Below are 19700 nucleotides of genomic sequence, written 5' to 3' on the forward strand. Positions count from 1 at the left end.
TATACTCTTATCAGTCCATTTATTCACAAGATTATCTTTATCACCATTAATATTTCCCCATCTGTGTATGACTAGTTACCTATTTTTACGATGTAATGTAACCTAGTTTATCGTGTACATAAGCTGTTCAGTGTTTAAGATACATTCTAGATAGCTGGGTTGGGTAGTTAAAATATAATGACAGGATCTTAGCTGGAGATTTCTTTTTTGACTCAAGGTTGAGGGTAGAGACGTTCTTGGGGATAGAAGGACTGACAGAAGTATAACTACATCAACTCAAGGTTAAGTGTCCGTCAGAACGTAACATTGATCAATACTACGGACTCTAGGCCATAGGCGAAGTAGAAGACGCAGGGAAAAGGTATTATAATGGAGTTTTCTGATTGTTCAATTCAGGAAGTAATATCACTCAACTCAGACGTCAGTAACCGATATGACAAAAAATGAAAAGAATAGATAAGATCATTCACCAAGTGGGAAAATAGTAGTTATCGCTTACCGTAAAGAAACATTAAAAAAATATAAGTGGTTTTAAATTAATGCGATACAAAAGTTTATTTTTAAACTAATGATACAATGAAATCCATCCATCGTCAAGAAGGTACAAGTATTTATAAACAGTTGTTTACGCAAAAGGCTTAACATTCACCGACCGGATACTATCAGACAGTTTTATGGGAGAGGACAAACCAGCTTTCAGCTGAAGAGGTAATTAGGACACTATCCAATTATTGCTTACAATGCTTGTGAATTTAGGCTATATCGAGGCAATACGCACAGTTTGCACATATGCCAATTAGAGACTGACCAGTTGCAGTCCTAAAAACATCAATGGGAAGATCCAAACAAACAATACTAAGTAAATTTAATTTTCATGTATATTTATACGATTTTACAGCTTAATAATAAAGTCGTTGAAAAGAGATCACTTTGCTGAATTTCCTGCTTTGAAAGTGTTCAGTGACAATTTTTTTTACATTTAAATATTAACTGTAGCTCATCTATATAAACTTTACGAATCTTGTAATCCAAAAAGTTTTACTTATTCAACTAATATCCAGTTAAATAGTCTCTGATAGTTAGTTATTTTCTAATGACCTTATATACTATCCACACCCACATAAATTAATGTATCTATAGTAACTAATATTTGATAATAAGGACATTCAGTATTTTGGAATGGTTCATTATATATTGTATGATGATTGATTATGTAACCTTAAAAATATGATGAATAACTGAAAGATAAGCAAATGTCATTATCATTACAGAAAATATCAAATAAGCTAATGACTTTATAATGATTAAGACGTATAACGTTTTCTAAGTGTTGTCAAACCAAAAACTAATCACGATTTTTAACAAGTTGGTTATAATTTGATTGATGGCTAACAGTGAAATTCCAACCTTACATTCGAGCCTATAAACAATTAACTATAGGGATATATCTATATTTATGTTAATGTAACTAACAAGACTTGAGCGTAACTAGTGATAGACAATTTAAATATCAATGTTATAATGTGAACTAAATCATAAAGTATAGCTTCACTTATCTAACTTGATTCCACAAAGAATGAATGACTAAAAAGTTGAAAAATCATCACCTGGGTGGAAAGCGTTACATTGCGAAACCCATATATATATATATATATATATATATATATATATATATAGTAACATTTAATGTGGAGAACAAATATGTGATACTAGATTATTTTTAAGTGTAGTCCAAGTTTATTGCATCTGGACTTGTGATTTAAGGTACAATCAGTCCCAAAAATGAGAATTGTAAATCTCCTCTAAACGGATCCCAACCTTAATTTATTTTTTATGCGAACTCTACTAAAAATGAACAATGTTCTAGGTGTGGTCGAACGCATTTTTTATGCATGTTTATACATATGATTCATTGTTATAGAGGTTATGAATTATGTAAAACATAAAACGTTGGGTCTTGGATGACCATTTTGAGACCTGTTCTGTGAAGGACAAATTGTAAGAGTATCCAAGTCCTAAGTTCATTAATGAATACAACTTAGATAACACATCACCATTTATGGTAAGATCTAAGTTGAGTGATGTATTATCGAAGCACATCCATCCACATGTAAGCGTATTAAGCTTTGACTGTCATTTTGAGCACCACTGGGCTACCTTATTGAACTCCATACTGATGTAGTTTTGTTTATTGTTCAGCTCATGAGGAGAAAATGAATACACCACTTTAAGATCATCTGCACATAGAAGAAGCTTAGCATACAAAGGCAAACGCAAATATCATTGTTATAAACTAAAACAAGCAAAGGGTTTAAGACAGTGCTGAAAACTAATTTGAAATTATCCTCTTGTATGATATACCTACAAGTGTGTTGTGTACCACTTTATCCTGACTTGTTTCACTCAAGCTAGTTAGAACTCTAGTATATATATTAAAATGTATTTTCATCTAATTTTATGTGAGTAAATGAACATCATTGAGTTTTATTTTTTTTTTACCTACTGGGACTGATTATATTAATCCCACCCAATACGGAAAGTCAAATAATCAGTTCATTCAAGCTTGTCACTGACATTTTTATAAACTTATGAATATTAAATTATTCCGGGTGGTAGATTAAAACTTTTCAGTGAAGTTGTATGTAGTTTTATTGAAATTAAATTATTCTTAATAAATGTAACATCTTGAGGTAAGATGGTGGTTGGAGGTGGTCAACAGGAAACCCTGGACCCGGGTTTCGTGCTACTTGGCACTCGTCAGTAAGGTGTGCCTGTAATCTTGAGGGAACTGATGCTCCCTGGAGGATTCGATCCCGTGTCACTTAGCAGTGTCGAGCCACCTAGACTGGTGGCCACATTGCAACTTGATCGATAGCATTCGATCAGCACTAAGAAGGACCTGACACGCATAACATTGATCACCACCCAGTGATCAATCAAATGTAACATCTATTTAATACTATAGATTACGAAAATGATGTTTGTATTTTATTTATTTATTTGAACACATAAATATTGGTACAAAGGGGCACCAAATACTTATGCACCACACAATTCACTTGATTTGTGTGTGGGCTGTGATACTGTCTGGGTGCCAAAACCGAAGCAGGTAGTTTTTTAGAGGGCCACACTCGGAGTCTTTGACCTAAATGTCTGATCCACAAGGCAGTGGAGCAACGTTAAGAGATACAGTCCAATGGTATTCGGTGATCAACAATAAGTTCATGCACCATTTGTTCCTTCAGGATCTTGGAGCCCATGTGCATCATTGGTTTGGGATCATGGTTTTCTAACTTCCCTAGTTGAACCCTCCTTATCCACCAACCCGGTTAAAGCTCCGGACATTCGTTTTTCGTCCTCTCAATTTCGTAGACAACACCTCCGCCGCGAGAAGGAGGTGAGTAGGACTTCCCTGTCAGTGGCTGTATACGCGCGAGAGGGAGAGCTGACTCCCCCCACCCTCGGTCGTACTGAGGCATTTGGGGGTCAACATCTCTATGCTCATTCAGTTTTCGATGGATCATCTTGCGATATGATAAATAACCAGGCGATTTATCAATAAAACCAAATCTTACATGAAATTTATTAAATATTTATAAAATCACTTACGAAAATAAAATCTAGAAATACTTTTTTCTTGGTCACTGATTGATGTGTATTCAATCAATCCATTCAGAACTTCAGGTACATCACTCCAGTAAGTCATAACTAACAAAGAATCTATGGGGTTCCTGTCTTCAATCACCTAATATTACTTGAAATCATAGCCTATCAGTCTATTTTTCTAATCCACTTTTTTACGACTCATAAATAATTAATGTAAAAAATGTTAATTGTCTTGTTAGGAATAAACTCAGGTGATTGTGAGTCTACTGAGTGTGTCAATCAATTCGATTTGAGCAATAAGACAGTGACATAATTTGCCTTCATACGAAATAGTATGAGATTTAAGTCCGAGTGCAGGACCCTGTAACTGATTAATTAGTTACATTACCACCAATGTTACTGAAAATTTAAATATGATCAAACTTTTGAAGAAAACAAACTAACATCTTGTTTATTACGTAGAGTTAGTAGATCTCTGTTATTTAATCCATAGTCTGTGAATATACTCGGACTCATAATTGATCCAACACCAGCTTCATCTCCGTAATGTGTATGATCGGTACTTCTACGAAACTGACAAAATACAAGGGAACAAGATATACACATACGTATTATTCTGTCTATTTGAATACAACCAACAAATAAAATGATGTATATTTTAAATGTTTCAACCTTTCAGTCCAACAAATGTTAGTTACTATTTGTTGAAGAGATTTAAAATGACTGATTAATTTGAAGATATTTTGTATCGCATGACTGATATCTATTGGAGTTAGCTTGAAAACCTTGGAGCACTGGGCAGATGTTCGATTTTCTCTATGGAAAGCTTGCTATTATTTCTTATATATCGAGATTCCTAACTCTGTTTCATTCTGGTATGGGACATCTCAGCACTGTGTAATCATGACTGCCTCCACTGACCAGACCCAGAATCCTCTCGTCTCATGACAATCATTTAACCAGTGAAACCATTTGGTTGCCATCAAATGTTAAAACTTCAGCTTCAGTCAATTCAATATCAGTTTGGGATCAGCCTGTGACCAATATAACTGATTCAGAATAGCTCACATCAATGACTAATGTTAAATGCACAATTTATATCTGAAATAATCTCAGTGATTGAAATTTAGATTATCCCAACGTTGGGAATATTTAAATTTCAATCGCTGACATCATTTCAATATGATTTTGATATTTTCTGTCTTCCACATTCTCAGCTCCCAGTTTCTATCAAACTATTCCTTCGAATTCCGAAGAACGTTCATATAAATGGTTAATGTTATTTGAAAAGCTTTTGTCATTGTCATACAATTAAAAATTTCGAGGTGTATGTTGTCAGGTTCTTCTATTCTCTCTCAATAGGTCATTAGTAAATGTCATATAATAGACCTAGTTTCTCCTTCAATCTACGAGTTGTGTATTCTTGGACCAGATCACCAAGATGAACAGTTCAAGTAGAAATCAATTTTTAAGGTTACGTTGATGATTTTAATAAAACTGATTGATATATATTTTAGAGTTAGTAATGTTATATCTAGAGCTTTCATTCTTACTATGCCGCGTACTACTAGACTACTTGAACGATCGAATTCGCAACGTCGCAAGAGAGAAGACTAGTAAGTAGGAGTTTCATTCCCCAAAACAGTGTCAAAATATAGTACAGAAATCTCATGTATTTATAGTTTTTTGGCTCAGAGTAAATCATCATTTCGGACAACCAGTAGGCACATAGGGGGTAATTCTTATCCACCCAATAGGGAAGCTACACGTCGACATTCTAGAATATTCCCCTAGCAGTGATTGGATGGAATTTCTTCGGCTCTTTCTGGGCTTCTTGAGGCTTCCTAGACTTTAACAACGAGCCATCCTTATAAGTAAATGATTACTTTTCACAAAATTCACATATCGTGACTATTAAACAATATTTACTACTTAAAAAACTATAATTATTGTAGCATTTTGTTTAACTTAAAAAATTTTATGATTTTTACCTTAGGTACTAATTTATCAAGTTGAAGACTTTTTTCACCAAGGATTTCCCAATTATGTGTATTAATTAATCCATTTAGATTACCAGTATATGTGGAATTTGTTGTTGTCCAATGATGAATATTTGCTTGAATAGCACGTTGAAGACGACTACGTACATTTTCAGTATCTATTATAAAAGAAATTACATTTCAGTAAAATTAAATACTGATAGTCATTTATAAGGACTTGTATTTGTTTGGTATATAATGTTGGCTAACATAACTCAGTCGACTAGTGAATAAAGCGACAGTGTTTCGAACGATGAGTATAGGGTTAGAATCTCAACGTGAATTCCCAAACCATGATATCAATGAATCAAACTGATGAGCCCTAAAGACGCCTAGATTTCCAATTTTACATTAAGCCACTGTTCGAAATATAAGTCTGAATATATTTCTGATCAAAAAGCAGAATGAATCGAAATTCAATCAACAGTGAAATGAATGATAAACAAGAGGAAGTGGTTAAGCTAACAGATTTCTTTCCGGGTGATTTCATTCTTAAAGCAGTGAGTTACCGATAAACAAAGTTATTTAAAAGCTTCATTATTGAAAAAAAGATAATTTCGTTCATAAACATACGGGGTATTTCTAGAACATGAGAAATCTTGATGATGACTTGCTTCGAGAAGAATTTTTTGAAGTTCTAATGAAAAATTATGATCACTTAATTTCAACCAAGTGTATAGAATGAAACAGAAATAATTGATTTTTTCACCTTCTTACTCATGAACTGAAGATATAAACGTGAACTTTTGAGTGTTAGCCGACTCACTGGTCTGAAGGAGTCTTATTCGCTTCAATACGTGAAAGTTTCATTCAGATGAGAACTACATTCTCAATACTTTTTCTAGACATTAACATTTCATGATGAGTATTTGCTTCAACTTAACAAATCTCTATCTAATCATGTTAATACTTGATAGAAATTATTATTACAAGTTTATAAACCTAAAATTTATTCATGCACTAACTTAATCAAGAATTTTTTATAGTTAAGATCATGAGTCAATTGGAGCTAGACCACCGTGGAAAACCTGGAAGCACTGGATGGCCGTTTCGTCCTACTATGGAACTCCTCAGCAGTGCGCATCCACGACCCCGCATTCGCGAGATTCGAACCCAGGACCTACCAGTCTCGCTCCAGAGCCCTTAACCGATAGACCACTGAGCTGGCATCCAACGGTGTCAATGTCTAACCTCAACCAATCCACGAAATTGCGCGAGCTCAGTGGTCTATTGGTTAAGGGCTCTGGCTCGAGACTAGTAGGTCCTGGGTTCGAATCTCGCGAGTGCGGGGTCGTGGATGCGCACTGTTGAGGAGTCCCATAATAGGACGAAACGGCCATCCAGTGCTTCCAGGTTTTCCACGGTGGTCTAGCTCCAATTGACTCATGATCTTAACTATAAAAAATTACTAAAATCTCTGCAAAAACCCCCTTGTGTGAATCAAGAATTATTGAATAAATTGGCGGGTTAGCAATCAACCTACTGTAATAATATTTTCTAACTTGAAACAATGAGGAGTAAATACATCTTTACTATAATAGTAGGTTTAACTTTATCATCCTGATCTTTCACAGTTCAAGAATGTTTGGATATGATAGCTCATATCTCTACCACCTATCCTTATTAGATACCCACTTTTAAAATACTATATTGTGATGTTGACCAATTTAATTGTCTTTTTTGAAGCATAACTGCTCTTCCTTTCTTTATACTTTGCGACTTTTTATAACGTGTCGTTGTGTGCTGCTTGTTGGATTTATCTAGTTGTGTCAAATCAGCTTTTATATTAGAAGTAACTTCCGTTGCCATATTTTCGTCACTAACTTATACAAATCACATTTATTCAGTCAAAAAATAATTTAAGTAATGAAGATAATATAATGTCCATCACTTATAAGGTAGAGAATGAATATTAACTCAATCAAACTAATGATATACGACAAGAGCACTTCAACTGTTGGAAAAGCACGCAAACGCAGATCTTTTGCAAAATAGCTTTTATTATCCCATTTGGAAATTTAAAATCATGGTGCACCACGTCCTCATGTAAAGTCACTCATTCATCTCAAAAAACAGGTAAAGCATGCTATGTTGAATATGTTGGCAAACGTCATTAAGGAGTTATCGATTCCTGGTGTGCCAAAGTAATAGTTCAGACTTCGAAACTAATACTTTCGGGTTATTATTACTACCACATGGAACTATATTTTAATGAAATACTTTTTGAACTTAACGTACCCTCATAATATTCTGGTTGAACAACACTACTAGTACTATTACTAGCAATAGTAGTAAAACCAGAACAGCAACTTCGCATAAACTTATCATTATTCCAGTTCAATAATTCACTTAATTTACACCAATCAACTGCCCAATTAATCACATCATTCTCAATATGATAATGTTTCTCATTATTTATATCGTTCTCTTTATTCTGCTTTATACATTCTTTAACATGTTTAATCATTTCATTTGACGCTGGTACTGTGATTAAATCAAATAAATGTTCTGTTAACTCTTCATCTAATGGTACTTGAAAATGATTAAAAATCCGACGCGCATCAATCATTGGAATGAGATTCGACTAAAGTTTTTGAAAAGGAAAAAATATACATGTGCATAATTACTCCGGTGCTAGAAACTTATGTTCGTTTGGTTCAATATTCAAAAAAGTGAAAACAAGGTAATCGTGTACATGAAATCTAATGCGTAGGTTATATTATATTTTTCATAACAATTGTGCTTTGTTTGTACTTACAACTTATTAGCTCACATCTCCAATATCTTTTCGATAGCACAGTTTATTTCCTTCAAATCAATTAGATTGGTAACTCAATGAAAAATGTTCTACTTGTCATATCCCCATTTGTAAAACAAAATATTCCTGAATTAATCCAGAACGGCGACATGAGCACCTTTCTAATGAAAAGCTTTATAAATGATTGAATTTTCTTATCTTTTTCTAAAATCGGTAATCAGCGAATAAGGTAGGGAAAATTAGTTCTCTGAAAGTCTGAGAGTGTCTAGAGAGATCGCCTGATGTTTCTAAAAACAACCAGCCACGTCCCATCCCAAGTCGCAGATGAGAGATTTCCGAGGAGGCATGCATTAGAGGAGGTAAACAATGTCTGAGCCAGGACGCTAGTTCAAAATGTCCGTGTCTGAGGTAGAAGGATAAATTTACAAATTTGGTTCTGTAAATGATACTTTCTTACCAGTCTCAGTTTGCTAATTTCGGATACGGGCTTTATTATGACTTGAGAAGTATTTATTGAAACCAGATTAGACCCCCAAATCCAATACTCACTGATAACATTAGTTAAAAATCGGGTGATTCAGACAGTGATTTTCTAAAGTACCGTGCTTGCTTCAAAACTCTCAGGTCTTTATTTCAATACCCAGAAGCGTCGTCCGCAAAACTATTATTTAGTCTCAATCTGTTATGTAATAGATGTCCGTTGCTTTCCAGACTTTAATAGTTCTCCTGATGTGAATTTTGGAAAATATTCGTTTCCAAGCTGTAAAATGCTCTGCAAAATGCTTTGATGATTTTACCATATACACACATTTAAATGAGGCAATTAGAAATACGATTAAAACGTGATTCTGATCGTGATAAGGAGTTCAAATGCTACAAAGACAAGCAGGGCACCTATGCTACCTAACATATCAGGCTAGGGAAACAAAGGTTCAGAGTTTTCAGTCTTACTGACAGTGATCTTTTTTGACTTGTTATAGTCGATTATAAGCAATCCCCTTAATTTATAAAACCACATAGACCTCAACAAGAAATGTTTGCAAGTACGTCCAATTGTTGCATACTGTTTCAAACAGAAAATAAACTTTTATCCAATTCAGAATAATAAATATTTTGCATCTATAAGCTGTCTTCACTAATTACAAGAGTAAGATATGATCAGATATTTTTCAACGATTTTTCATCCCCTTAACAGGATGAATTATTTTTGAAGCTTTGTCTTTTTAAAAAGCCCTCTGAAATATTGGATAGATAGAGGGAAAAAGAAGATGCACAGTGTCAACACAGTTATTGATAACATTCACTCAGATTGCATTCTGACAAAATAAGCTACCAGCTGTTTGTGGTCAAATTTCTGAAAATTTTCATTGATTGTGTTGCTTAACTATATCTAATGAGAACTTTATGGTTTAGTCATTCAGCACAGATAAAGCAACACCACTTATATTCTTCCTTTGTGATAAATCCTCTTTACTCAGTCAAATAATTATGTTGTAACCAATAATTTTTATACAAGTCAAGCTTAATCACTGTTACTTGATATAAAATTAAAACAGAGAATCCATTGTTACTCATTACATCCTTCTGTTAAGATTTTCATGGAGATCCTTTAAGATTATTACTGAATTTTATCATGGATTTATATCAGTTGAAATATCATTGCCAATCAGAAAGCACTATATACCTATTTCGTCCTTCCACTGGGTATTAATTCAACCCATTACCTCTAGGTCTTCCTGCGAGCACATAGCCTTTAGGCCACTGGAACAGAATCTAATAGCCTATATTTTCAGTTTCAATCTATTTGTATTATAAACCAATGATCAGTCATTGTCTTACTCTCGACACCACTGAACTCCATTGATTATCTCCTCAAAAACCTGTCCGGAAGCAAGTTCCCAATGAACTGGTAATCTATGATTTTCAGCAACACCTCAAATGAAATCAATAAGTAATCAAGAGCACCTACGTCTTCACTGACTTACCTTATTAGCTAGTTGAGAAAGAATGGCGATAATTTCTGGTCCATGTGTGTAATGTGCTTTTCTAAGAGCATGATGAATAACCGACATCATTAATTTGAACCTATCACTATACTGTATGCAATTTTTCTTGTTGAATTCATTTTGTTTATGAATGCTACTGTTGTCAGTATATAATCCAAATATATTTCTTGGTAATAAACCATGTAGTAGCTGACCAACTGTAGTATCATTAGTTTTATTAAATAACCCAAATATATGATCATCTGGTATTTTCATTGTATCACGTATCCTAATTTAAACAGTCAAAATATAATGTTATATAATTAGTCATAAGTCACTTCATTATTACTAATACAAATAAGCAAATAAAAATAATAAGTATTACTTTCATAATGCTTGTTCTTCATTTGTTTTGTGTCCAATTCATACGGAAACCGGGATAACTATCTTACAATGCCAAATTAAACTCTGACTATTCATCACATCATTTATAGTTATTATCTTTGAAATATAAATTTTCAGTTAACCATTTACATCACAAAGTATAAAAAATTGGTTGACAGATGAAGATCAAAATACATACTGTTACTCCTAATACCGTCTAACGTTACTTTGATAAGTTAAACTAAGTTAGCACTTGCGATTATAATGTTCATTATTCCTCGTTATCTGATTTGTCGTCTGATAAATCTAAAGATAGATTTAAAATAAATAACCTCATGTAAAAAGTTAAGGTATGAAGTACCCCTTAACGTCTCGAATCGTTTCACCTTGTCAGTACGATATTCCTAACATTTCAAAATAAGAAAGCTGAACTTGATACACACACACGTTTTGCCTCTCTAGATTCGGTCATCTTGTCCTGAACATCACTTCATTCAAATATCTACTGATCATTCCTTAAGATTAGGTTGGAAGGATTCTTGAGGAGGCCAAACTAAATCATGGGATCATTCCATGGATCTGCTGTTTGTTGAACTGGAACGTCTGTAAAAGTGTAGATCTTCTGTCTCAAATACAATCAATGATAATGATCAATGGTTGAAAACAGTGGATGGGTTATAAGCAGAGATGGATAGTAGCTAGCAGTGGAATCTGGGACGCGCTTTCGTTTGAGAATTCGCTCTAGATTCCACTACTAACCATCATCCGTTTCTATATAAAATGCTTGTGACTTACTGGCCATATCGAGACGATCTGTACAGGATGTATATATGCCGAAAAGAGACTGATCAATGGTAGTCCTAATACATCAATAGGAAGATTCAAACAACCAATACAAATAAAGTAGATGGGATAGTTTAAAATCTATCACAGTGGCACAGACGAATCGGTTCTTTTCTCTCCACTAGATCTTCCGTTTCAATAATGTTTTATATATTTTCGATATACTTTATTAATTTCATCTCACTGTGTCCATATGGTATAGCAATTCAGTCAAATTCCTGCTTAAACTAGGTCTTATGTTATTTTGGCTTACTAAATGATAGATATTTCGGTTATTATCAACTGAAAATGCGGTAGTGAGACAGATTTTCAAAGGGTGCAAAGGTCCCCAATTTATAAAAATAGACTAGTCGCTTAAAATTATTTTGTACAGAATAAAATATCCAATCACTGACTTTGTATTGTAACTAATTAGTGGTTTGCTCAATAAAAAAAGTTGTTAATGCAGTATGGTGAGAGTGACATTTTGTTAGAATTCCTAAAAACTGCTACTCATCTTAAGTATATTTGTGTTTTGTTTGAGGGCATTTTGATACGCGTGGCTGGGAACCTTATTCCTCTCTTTAAAAAATGTATACACCTGGTCCTTAAATCAGATGATCAATTGATCCTCCAAGATATCATGTGCCAGTTTAAATATATCACAATGTTGTCTCGAAATCTCAGGTTTATTAATAAAATTATATATATATAGACCAAATAAATGAAATTCATAAAAATCACTTCCAGCTGAAAATTTTCAACATAATAAGGCATATAATTTACTATTTAATTCATATAACATTTATGGAAAAGTCTTTCTCGTCACGTTTTTATTGGAACCATCAATCATAGGATAGTCACTCTAACTGTTGAAGCCACCGTTTGCTTGCTCCACTTATTTCAATGACTTCACTTAGTGTTTTTTTCTCTTGAAAGACATTAAGAGAGATATGTCACGAGGTCAGCTTGCTTCGAATTTTCTCAACTGTTCCAATACAGTTATTATGCTTTAAAAATGGTATCACTAGGGAAATACCTATATTTATGTGCGTAACTATTTCGTAAACCATAGTAGTGTTTTTAAAAAAATAACTTACGGATCTCTAACTTTACCCAAAATATCATCATGCTTCGTTTTGTAATCAATTTGTGTTTTGTTCATAATGGTTGTATGCTGATTGTTAGAATCATTGAACGTCCAATCCATAGCTCGACGTACGTGTATTCCACGTGGGTCACAATTTGTATGCATACCAAATATTTGTTTGTCATCAAAACTTAATATATTGATTGTTTTAATACAAAAAGCAATATGAGCCGTAGCAATTTTTGTTTTAACAATAAAATTATGTAAAATGTTCCTGAGTTTTTTGTCTACGCAGCTTAATAAATTAAGAATTGAAGCGATCCCCAAAACCGATGTATTTAGTTATATAGATTATATCGAAGCATATTGTCAGACGATGACTAAAAGTAAAATTTACAAGTATTTGCAAGTATCTGAATGTCTATATTCCTTCCTAGGACTTGAACCTGGATAGACATATCGATTCAGTGCTAAACTTATCAGTAACGTGAAACGATAACTTCTTGAAATCGTTCACTACAATGAGTACCTACAAATTATCTCAGTAATTGGCTACTGCAATAATCACTGTATGAAAACTTTCCGAGATGATTTTAAATAGGTGGTTCATCATCTAATCTATGGGCGTAAAAACTGGTCTCAAAGTTTTCTTTTCCGTGTATATTTGTGTACAGCACTTCAAGCGCGGTATAAAATGAAAGCTTTGGTTTTGACGTCGTATTTGCTACAAGCTTACCTCAACCGACAACCTACTGAAGAAAAGGTAGTAGTGAACAGTAAGAACTATTTACTTATGTATGCCCATGGATTTAAAGTCTCATAGCGTGCATAGTACCTTCGCTTTACTGAATTTGAATCTAGAAAATCATATTTCTCATGCCATTCAATTAGCAAAACAGCATGACGATCAATCACTTTCCTCATTTATACCAACTGTATTCTCAATACGGTTCATCTCCACCAGTCAAGAATTCTCACCAGAACCTTGGATTTCATCTCAACATTATTCACTAGTGAGTTCACAATTATTTTTTAACTTGTCAGTTTTAGATTAATGACAAATTGAGTTTGCAAAAAATCGGTAATAGTCCAAGTTTTTCAAGGTTTGATTTTGTTTTCGCCTTTTTAAATAGCAGAGTGTTGTAATCCTTTTATCAAAATAAAGCACATATGAAGGTAGTATTTATAAAGTTATATATTTAACGTTAATTACTCAGTTGTACGCTTCTACATCTCGCCTAATCAATAAATCATAGGCGTCAGGGACTTACAATAAAACTATAATCTTTGTTTTTAAAAAACGCTCATACACCTTTCTTCCCAGTTCTCTGTTTATTTTAGCACTTATGTAATCAGTTTCGTAAATAGTTACTTGAGAATTTACCTCGATTTTTGTCAAATAAGGTGCTATTACAATTTTTCGGTACATATCTAAATGACTGGTCACCATGGGTCTTATGTTCATTTTTGTCCGTAAATGTCAAATCTACATAGAGTTACGTAGTTGCAGATAGTCTAAAAAAGACCTTGACCCTAGGTTTCGCTTCAGTTGTCACTTGTTACCAGGGCGCATCTGGAGTACTGAAAGGATTGATGCCTTCTGAAATATCTGGACCCAGGTGACCCAATCTCACAGTCTGTGACTTAACCGCCGAGCTGTTTGAACTATAACGGACCTTCTGTGAAACTGAGGTATTTGCACTGATTAATAACTGAACTCTTATCACTTTTATGTTTGTATCAGACTGAGTAGTGATTGAATTTTACGGATAAAACTCCGGGTAAGCCACTTGTATGGAGCTTAGATTTAGGATTTTTTGTCGATTACCTCCGAGGACCTGATGTCAAAATAGTTTACGTGGTAGCGAGTCACTTGAATTAGTGGTCACGCTGCAACATTATTGACGGAAGTTAATTGCCATTAAAGAAGTAGACAAACATGAAATTCTTCACTACTCAGTAATCAGTCAGTATAAAATGAAACTTATGTTAGTTGAGAGCCATGATGATAGGGATAAAATAAAGGAAATTTTATTTCCTTGATCATTTTGTATTTTCTAAGAAATGTTTATTCAGTAAACTCACCCATCCATATATGTGTAAACGGTAAAAATTATTTGCAGATATGCGATTTGACTAACTTTTTATAATTTCTATGCGCCTGTTCACCAGGAAATAAATGTTTATGCAAAATGAGATAATGTTGATGATTCTCTAATTCTTCATTTGTAATATCAATACGTTTTCTTGGTGGGTTTATTAAATCACCGGCTCTGTCCCCTAAATAAATGAGAATTTGTGATCAGGAATTCCGGTTACATTCTGGTAACAAAGCAATCAAGATGATGGTAATAATTTTGTTACACAACAGCACTTGTTTTGTTGTAAGACTTTTTGTACTTAAAATGCAGTCATAAAAGCAAAGAGACGAACTGATTTTCTTGCTTGACTTGATCTTCGATGCAAAGATGATTTAATTTGACAAGATAAGTCGACAATTTTAAAACTAAACTTTTATCTAATATTATTGTTAAAACATCAAAACTGCAAGCTTCCTATTTACTCAAACTGAGAACACTTTTATGTTTTAACCTTTATGCTAGAGTATGGTCATTGAACCTTTTGTTTGATTGAATAAAACAACTAGTCCGTCATTGTTGTTTAGAAGTAAACTTTTCTCAAGCATACCCAGTTATTGTATATATTTTCAAAAATTAAAATGATACTTCACTTTAAAGATGAACATCAAACATTAGGACATAATTGAAGTTGAAAAGACCATACAATGAGGGTGAACGAATACTTTTTACCATGTCATTCCATTCTTTCGATTTAACAGATCAGTAAACTAGTTTTTATTTTGTGTCTTAGTAGTAAGTTATAACGTGCAAGTTAAATATTCCTTTTCAGTGTTTAGTAAACCTGAACAATGTAGATTTAACATGTTGACTAACCACTATCTTTTTAAGATCAGTACATATTTTTTAAACTACCATGTTGACTTTACCTTTCTCATATATCATTCCAAATGTTGTTTTATATTTATCCAAATGAGGTGGTAGATCTCGTAATGATGAACAACCAAGCGGCCGTTTTTTAGTTGAATCATATATTGCTTCCTGATTTCTTGTAATTATTTCACTTAATAGTGTTTCTTTTGGTGGTATAATTAAATCCATGATTTCAGTTCTGAAAAAAAACACAATTGTTAAGATGAATAAACATGATTAGACTGGGTCAATTCGAATTCAAATACACCACAATATTTAAACTACTCACTGTGGAAAACCGCTCTGCTTCTTAGCGATTTTTTGTAAACAGTGTTCAGTAATACGTCATTGTTAAGTGCTGGAGTTTGTAGTATATACGTTGTTGGTAAGCATATATTTAGTTGATAGGTTTTTGGAGACTAGTAAGAATTATGGTTAGGTTTTATCACAGATTAGTGTAAGCTTGGAAGATATTAAAAACCAAAGAACGCTGTACACCAATTTATTTGTAATATATGACTTCTCAGTAATTTGCACGGTAGTAAGCGCACCACATTTGGTGACCTATCTTTTATTTGCCATACTTCAAAGATCTAAAATACCAATTACTCGTGGCTGTTTTGAATCCTCCATTTTTGACGCTTATTCTCATAGACATAAAGTTGTCTTGATACCGCGCTCTGAAGAATACTTAGCATTTTATAAGCAGTATGCTGTGTTGCTAACATAAAAATATTGAAATTACGAACCGATTAATGTTAGACCACCATTGGGAACCTTCATCTACTGGACGGTGGTTTCATCCTAGTATGGGACTACTTGTCAGTATTCATCCACGGTCCTGTACGCGAGTCTCAAACGCAGTACCCTATACATCACATGAGGACTATTAACCTCTAAACCACAGAGTTGGCATCCAATGGTGCAAATCTCTAGTGCAACCAATCCACGTGAGAGAAGTCCTGGGGTTCTATTTGAAAGTATTGACCAGTGGAGTCCAATCGGTGTCGGTTGTGAGGCAGTTACCTACAGAAGACAATTAAAGATGGTTGCGGAACACCGCATATTGGTTTAAGTTAGACATTATTACTGTCTGGTTCCGGCTGAGCATTCGAGAGGTTAAGCATTTGCTTGTAATACCGGGAGTGCTGGGTTCAAATTTCGAGTGAAGGATCGTGGATGCAAACTGCCGAGCAGCCCCATACTAGGACGAAACTACTGTCCAGCGGTTTCAGGTTTTTGATGGTGGTTTCAAATTGATCACTTCACAACCTCAAAGTGAAAATTTAAAAAGTGCCTTACATATACAAGCCGACACTTCGTTTTCACGCAGCTCTTCATGACTGGATCGACCCCGAAAAAATTTAAGTGACATTAACTTCAAACCTTTCGACTTTCTTTCCTTATAAAAGATATTTGTGTGGACCGCTTTTAAGAACTTAGTACTGTTAGTGATTTACTTTTATGTTATCTATTTGACCTAGCTGCCTAACTAGACCCCTTCGACGACATATAGAATAAGGGCGTAATATTAGTTACTAAAATCATTCATTTTAAAATTTGATTGGGAATTCGTTTTCAGTTTTCATACATTTAAGTCACCTTGGCTTATGTTAAGTCATATATAGTTTAATGTAATTGAATAAAATCATAACACCATATAATATATAAAGTTTTGAGCGTTTTTTTTATTTTTATGATATTTTAAGGGCAAAAATGTGATCGTTACAAAGTTTAGATACTCCTAACGGTGAAGTGAAATGCTTAGTCGTCTACTCGTATAAGAACGAATAAGGTAAGATAATTTTCCATCAAAGATAAAGGTTGAAGACAACTTTATTGGTCACTAAAATATTCAAATAACTGAAACTGAACCATAAGCTGTTTTTTGGTCTACAATCAGCTTTACACCGTTGTTTTGCATAGAGAAAATGAACGCACATTGCTCCATCAGGCATGTCGTTGTCGTTGTCAAGAAAAAACTGAAGACACACCTATGTTTTTGCCGAGTGACACCAGTCTGTCTGATAAATGTGGAGTCTCAGCTAATAGCTGTCAGTTTTGAAATATAAAGCATTAAAGCATAAAGCTTTTGATATTGGAAGAAACTAAGGGCTATTGGTGTCTTAACGTTTTATCGGGAAGATATATAACAGTCATATTACGGAGGAAATAAATAATAGACAGCACAATATATGCTAAAACTTCAACTTCTTATTTGATGCTGATGGAACATATTAATTGGTGAAAACAGTGATATAACCAAGAAAATGAGCGAAAAACACTACTTAAATACCATCATACAATTCGGTTTACAGATTTATCAACCATAACTTTTGATGACTAATAGTTGTTGGTCTACAATCACAAGCGAGCTGCTAGTCTTTGTTTTAATGAGTTTCGGTCAGTATATATATATATATATATATATAGTTAAAAATTGGCACTTGTTTTGACTAGGAAGTCAGATTCCTCTCAGCCATAAGCATCCTATTATAACAAACCGGTTTTGCTACATTTATTTAAGCCTTTCTCTACTATTTTACATGTCGGTAGTTTACCCAGTTGAAAGTATTCACATTGTAGCTGTAAATAATTCCCCAAAATCAATAGCTCTTTAAGTGTTCGACATTGGATGCTGACCGCATTTTTTTAAGTGGACTTGTTTAGCCGAAGTCGTTCGGTCATGCATCCGCATCCGATCACGTTACGATTCAGCGTGAGAAACAGATCCTACGTTTACCAGCCAGATTAGGGCAACCGCTTCTTGATAAATTGATAACGCATCAAATATATCTTTCCAACGTTGATGGTCTACAACATTATTTAAATACCCTTCTTGGATAGGTTCAGTTCTATGGCTTCATGCAGCAAAACGTATATGGTCTGCTTACTCAGAATCAGTCATCAACAAACAGTTTGTATATCACAATCTCTCCACTGTTGACCACTCCATGTCCCATAAATCTTGCTTTATTTAATTAAGGATCAATAACAAGAGCATGAAATAGTCTCCGCTCATTTACTCCGGGCTCTGTCCACCTGTTCGGTCTTTGAGTCATCTCTTGAGTTAATTTCTGAGCTCATAATGAAATTGAATACATATATACCCCTTCAGTATACTCCAAACAATCCTTCATTCTATATTTAACGCACGTCTCAGAAGAAACTGCCTACAATTAGATGAAGTTATGGCACTTTTGAAACAACGAACTGATTTAAATAGTTTGAATGGCTCATGAAGAAACTTTTCTTATTTGATTGTATTTCCTTTAAAGCAATTGAATTTTCAAAAAGAATAGCTCACATAATATGTAGTAGATAGTTCAAAAATACGGCATGGACAACAACAACATAATCGTTCTTTTTAATCATTAAAACAAAATGTTCTCTACTAACGTTTAACGCAAAAAGTTCCTTCTGATCTCTAGCGGGCAGATTTAAACTGCAAGCGAGCCAAGCACGAACTAATTTTTTAGTGGGTTGTGTGTTCATTATGTTGACAAACTGTTTTTTTTATTTGTTGAGGTAAATAAATCCCCAAAATAAATATTTCTGTATATCGTTGACATTGATGTTGACCTCATTATTTTTACTGGACATACCCTAGCTGGAGATACTTGGACACTCAATCACACCGGATAAAGAGCAAATGCGCAGTGCTTGGCATCCCTTGGAACTGCTAGTCAGCTTAGACCAAACGCTTCAAGACTTATCAATAGCTTTCCATGTTTATCTTCAAACCCGTTCATTTATGACTACTGATTTGACTGGGTGGTATGATTCAATTATAAAGGTGTTCCATGTAAAAGCTTTGTCAAACTCTGAATACTTATGGCGTCTATACTGGTGAGACCGACGTAATTTGGTACACCGGGCAAAAATCTATGTGTCTGTTACTTCATCTTTTCAACTTTTTATTTTCACATATTGCGGTATTGTTTTGGTATTTTAGGATACTTTTTTCTCACCCGTTTGTATATCTTATCTTCATCATGACGGAGCAGACACCTAAGCTATTTAAGG

The 19700-nt window shown here is 33.9% G+C and overlaps 1 protein-coding gene across 1 annotated transcript in view; it reads right to left on the reverse strand.

Annotated features, from left to right (window-relative positions):
• Positions 1-17632, reverse strand: part of Smp_144660 (hypothetical protein) — a gene marked incomplete at both ends in the record, with an annotated part of 20658 nt that extends 3026 nt beyond the window's left edge. The window contains 7 exons of the mRNA XM_018791026.1: positions 4051-4179; positions 5598-5764; positions 7884-8229; positions 10389-10677; positions 12695-12979; positions 14826-14964; positions 17539-17632. Coding sequence (XP_018645736.1) covers positions 4051-4179; positions 5598-5764; positions 7884-8229; positions 10389-10677; positions 12695-12979; positions 14826-14964; positions 17539-17632 — 1449 coding nt within the window. The remainder of the gene's footprint in view (positions 1-4050; positions 4180-5597; positions 5765-7883; positions 8230-10388; positions 10678-12694; positions 12980-14825; positions 14965-17538) is intronic.
• Between the last annotated feature and the right edge of the window lie 2068 nt (positions 17633-19700).

Source organism: Schistosoma mansoni (assembly GCF_000237925.1).
Source record: "Schistosoma mansoni, WGS project CABG00000000 data, chromosome 7 unplaced supercontig 0100, strain Puerto Rico, whole genome shotgun sequence".
In the NCBI taxonomy this organism is placed as follows: Eukaryota; Metazoa; Platyhelminthes; class Trematoda; order Strigeidida; family Schistosomatidae; genus Schistosoma; species Schistosoma mansoni.